This window comes from Apteryx rowi, unplaced genomic scaffold, assembly GCF_003343035.1.
Source record: "Apteryx rowi isolate R43461 unplaced genomic scaffold, aptRow1 scaffold_1442, whole genome shotgun sequence".
In the NCBI taxonomy this organism is placed as follows: domain Eukaryota; kingdom Metazoa; phylum Chordata; class Aves; order Apterygiformes; family Apterygidae; genus Apteryx; species Apteryx rowi.
The window spans coordinates 26678-27890 of record NW_020447689.1 but is presented as its reverse complement, the minus strand read 5'-3'; the positions used below and the strand labels follow the sequence as shown (position 1 = coordinate 27890).

At 54.6% G+C, this 1213-nt stretch overlaps 1 protein-coding gene across 1 annotated transcript in view; it reads right to left on the bottom strand.

The window, feature by feature from the left end:
• Positions 1 to 918, bottom strand: part of LOC112962237 (butyrophilin-like protein 2) — a 15025-nt gene extending 14107 nt beyond the window's left edge. The window contains exons 1-2 of the mRNA XM_026058213.1: positions 814 to 918; positions 9 to 262 (exon numbers count right to left, since the gene is read on the bottom strand). Of these exons, the coding sequence (XP_025913998.1) occupies positions 9 to 262; positions 814 to 913 (354 nt within the window). The 5' untranslated portion in view covers positions 914 to 918. The remainder of the gene's footprint in view (positions 1 to 8; positions 263 to 813) is intronic.
• Positions 919 to 1213: the final 295 nt, after the last annotated feature.

Genomic DNA, 1213 nt, shown 5'->3' with positions numbered 1-1213 from the left:
ACACTGACAATTCGCAAGTCCAGTCTTCCTCTGCTGAGGCCATCATGAGACAACTCTGTCCTCCCTTGATATTCTCTCATCTGTTCTGCAAACTGGTCCTCTCCATCCCGGTAATGATGCACTGTTTCGGTGTTGTGGCGCCGGATCCACCTGACAGCCATGCTCTGCGCATTCAAGCTGGGGGAGAGCTGACAGGGCAGCACAATGCTCTGCCCCACGGTGGCAGTGAGAGGGTGGCCTGGTCCCACCACCTTCAGCTGGGCTGTGAAATGGAGAAGGACACAGAGGAAAAGCAGACAGACACTGAGCTTTTGCAGACGTGACTTGAATGATCTGCATGAAAGGGGGATGAGTTTTGTGTGAGTGGTTGGGTGCAGGCATTGTAGCATCAGAAGGGAAAAGCAAAGACACTAGAGAAATAGGGGAGGGAGTGGGAGGATGTGAAGGAGAATGAGGTTTCCTGGAAAGATCCTCCCGCCCCCTCTGGAGTTGGCATCAGCCTGTAAAGGGCTTCCACCTCCTGCTGATCATGTTCACAGAGCAGGAACTCTCCATAAACATACAGTTCAAGAAGGTCTTAAAGAACAGGACTGAAAATCTAGCCCAGCCAATGCACAGCCTCCACAGAAGAACAAGAGGGAAAATGRAACCGCAACCGGGGCTGTGCTCCAGGCTCACATCTCCTCCCTGCCACCTCCTCCCCTCTCTCAACTGACACAGGTGCCTGGGCACAGCGACGCACATCTGGCAGACACAGCTGGGCAATGCCCATGTCAGCCCTGCACCACCCGACACAGGCCACGACATTCCTACCTGATCCCAGATGGAGAACATGGAGAGTCACAAGATAACACAGGATGCCCCGCAGATGGTTGGCGAGGCTGGAATAGCCAGAGCCCAAGAGAAACTGCATCTTCTCTGAGGCTCTACCTGGAGAAGACAGAGGGGAAAGGAAAAATGAGGGGAATGGAGGGTCAGCTGGGGCCAAGGGGCAGCACTTCTCCAGGACACAGACTCCAGAAATTGCACCAAATCCCCACCACGAACACGCAGCCAACACAAACTCCTCACTTCACAAAGTGGGAACAGGCAGCCAAGGAGGCGAGTCAGGCTGAGCAGGGAGCAAGATGAGGCTTGGATGGAGGGAAGGGGGCAACATCATGGCTTGCATTTCTGCCTGGGAAGGAGAGTAGCAGAGCCCAGAGCTGCAGTC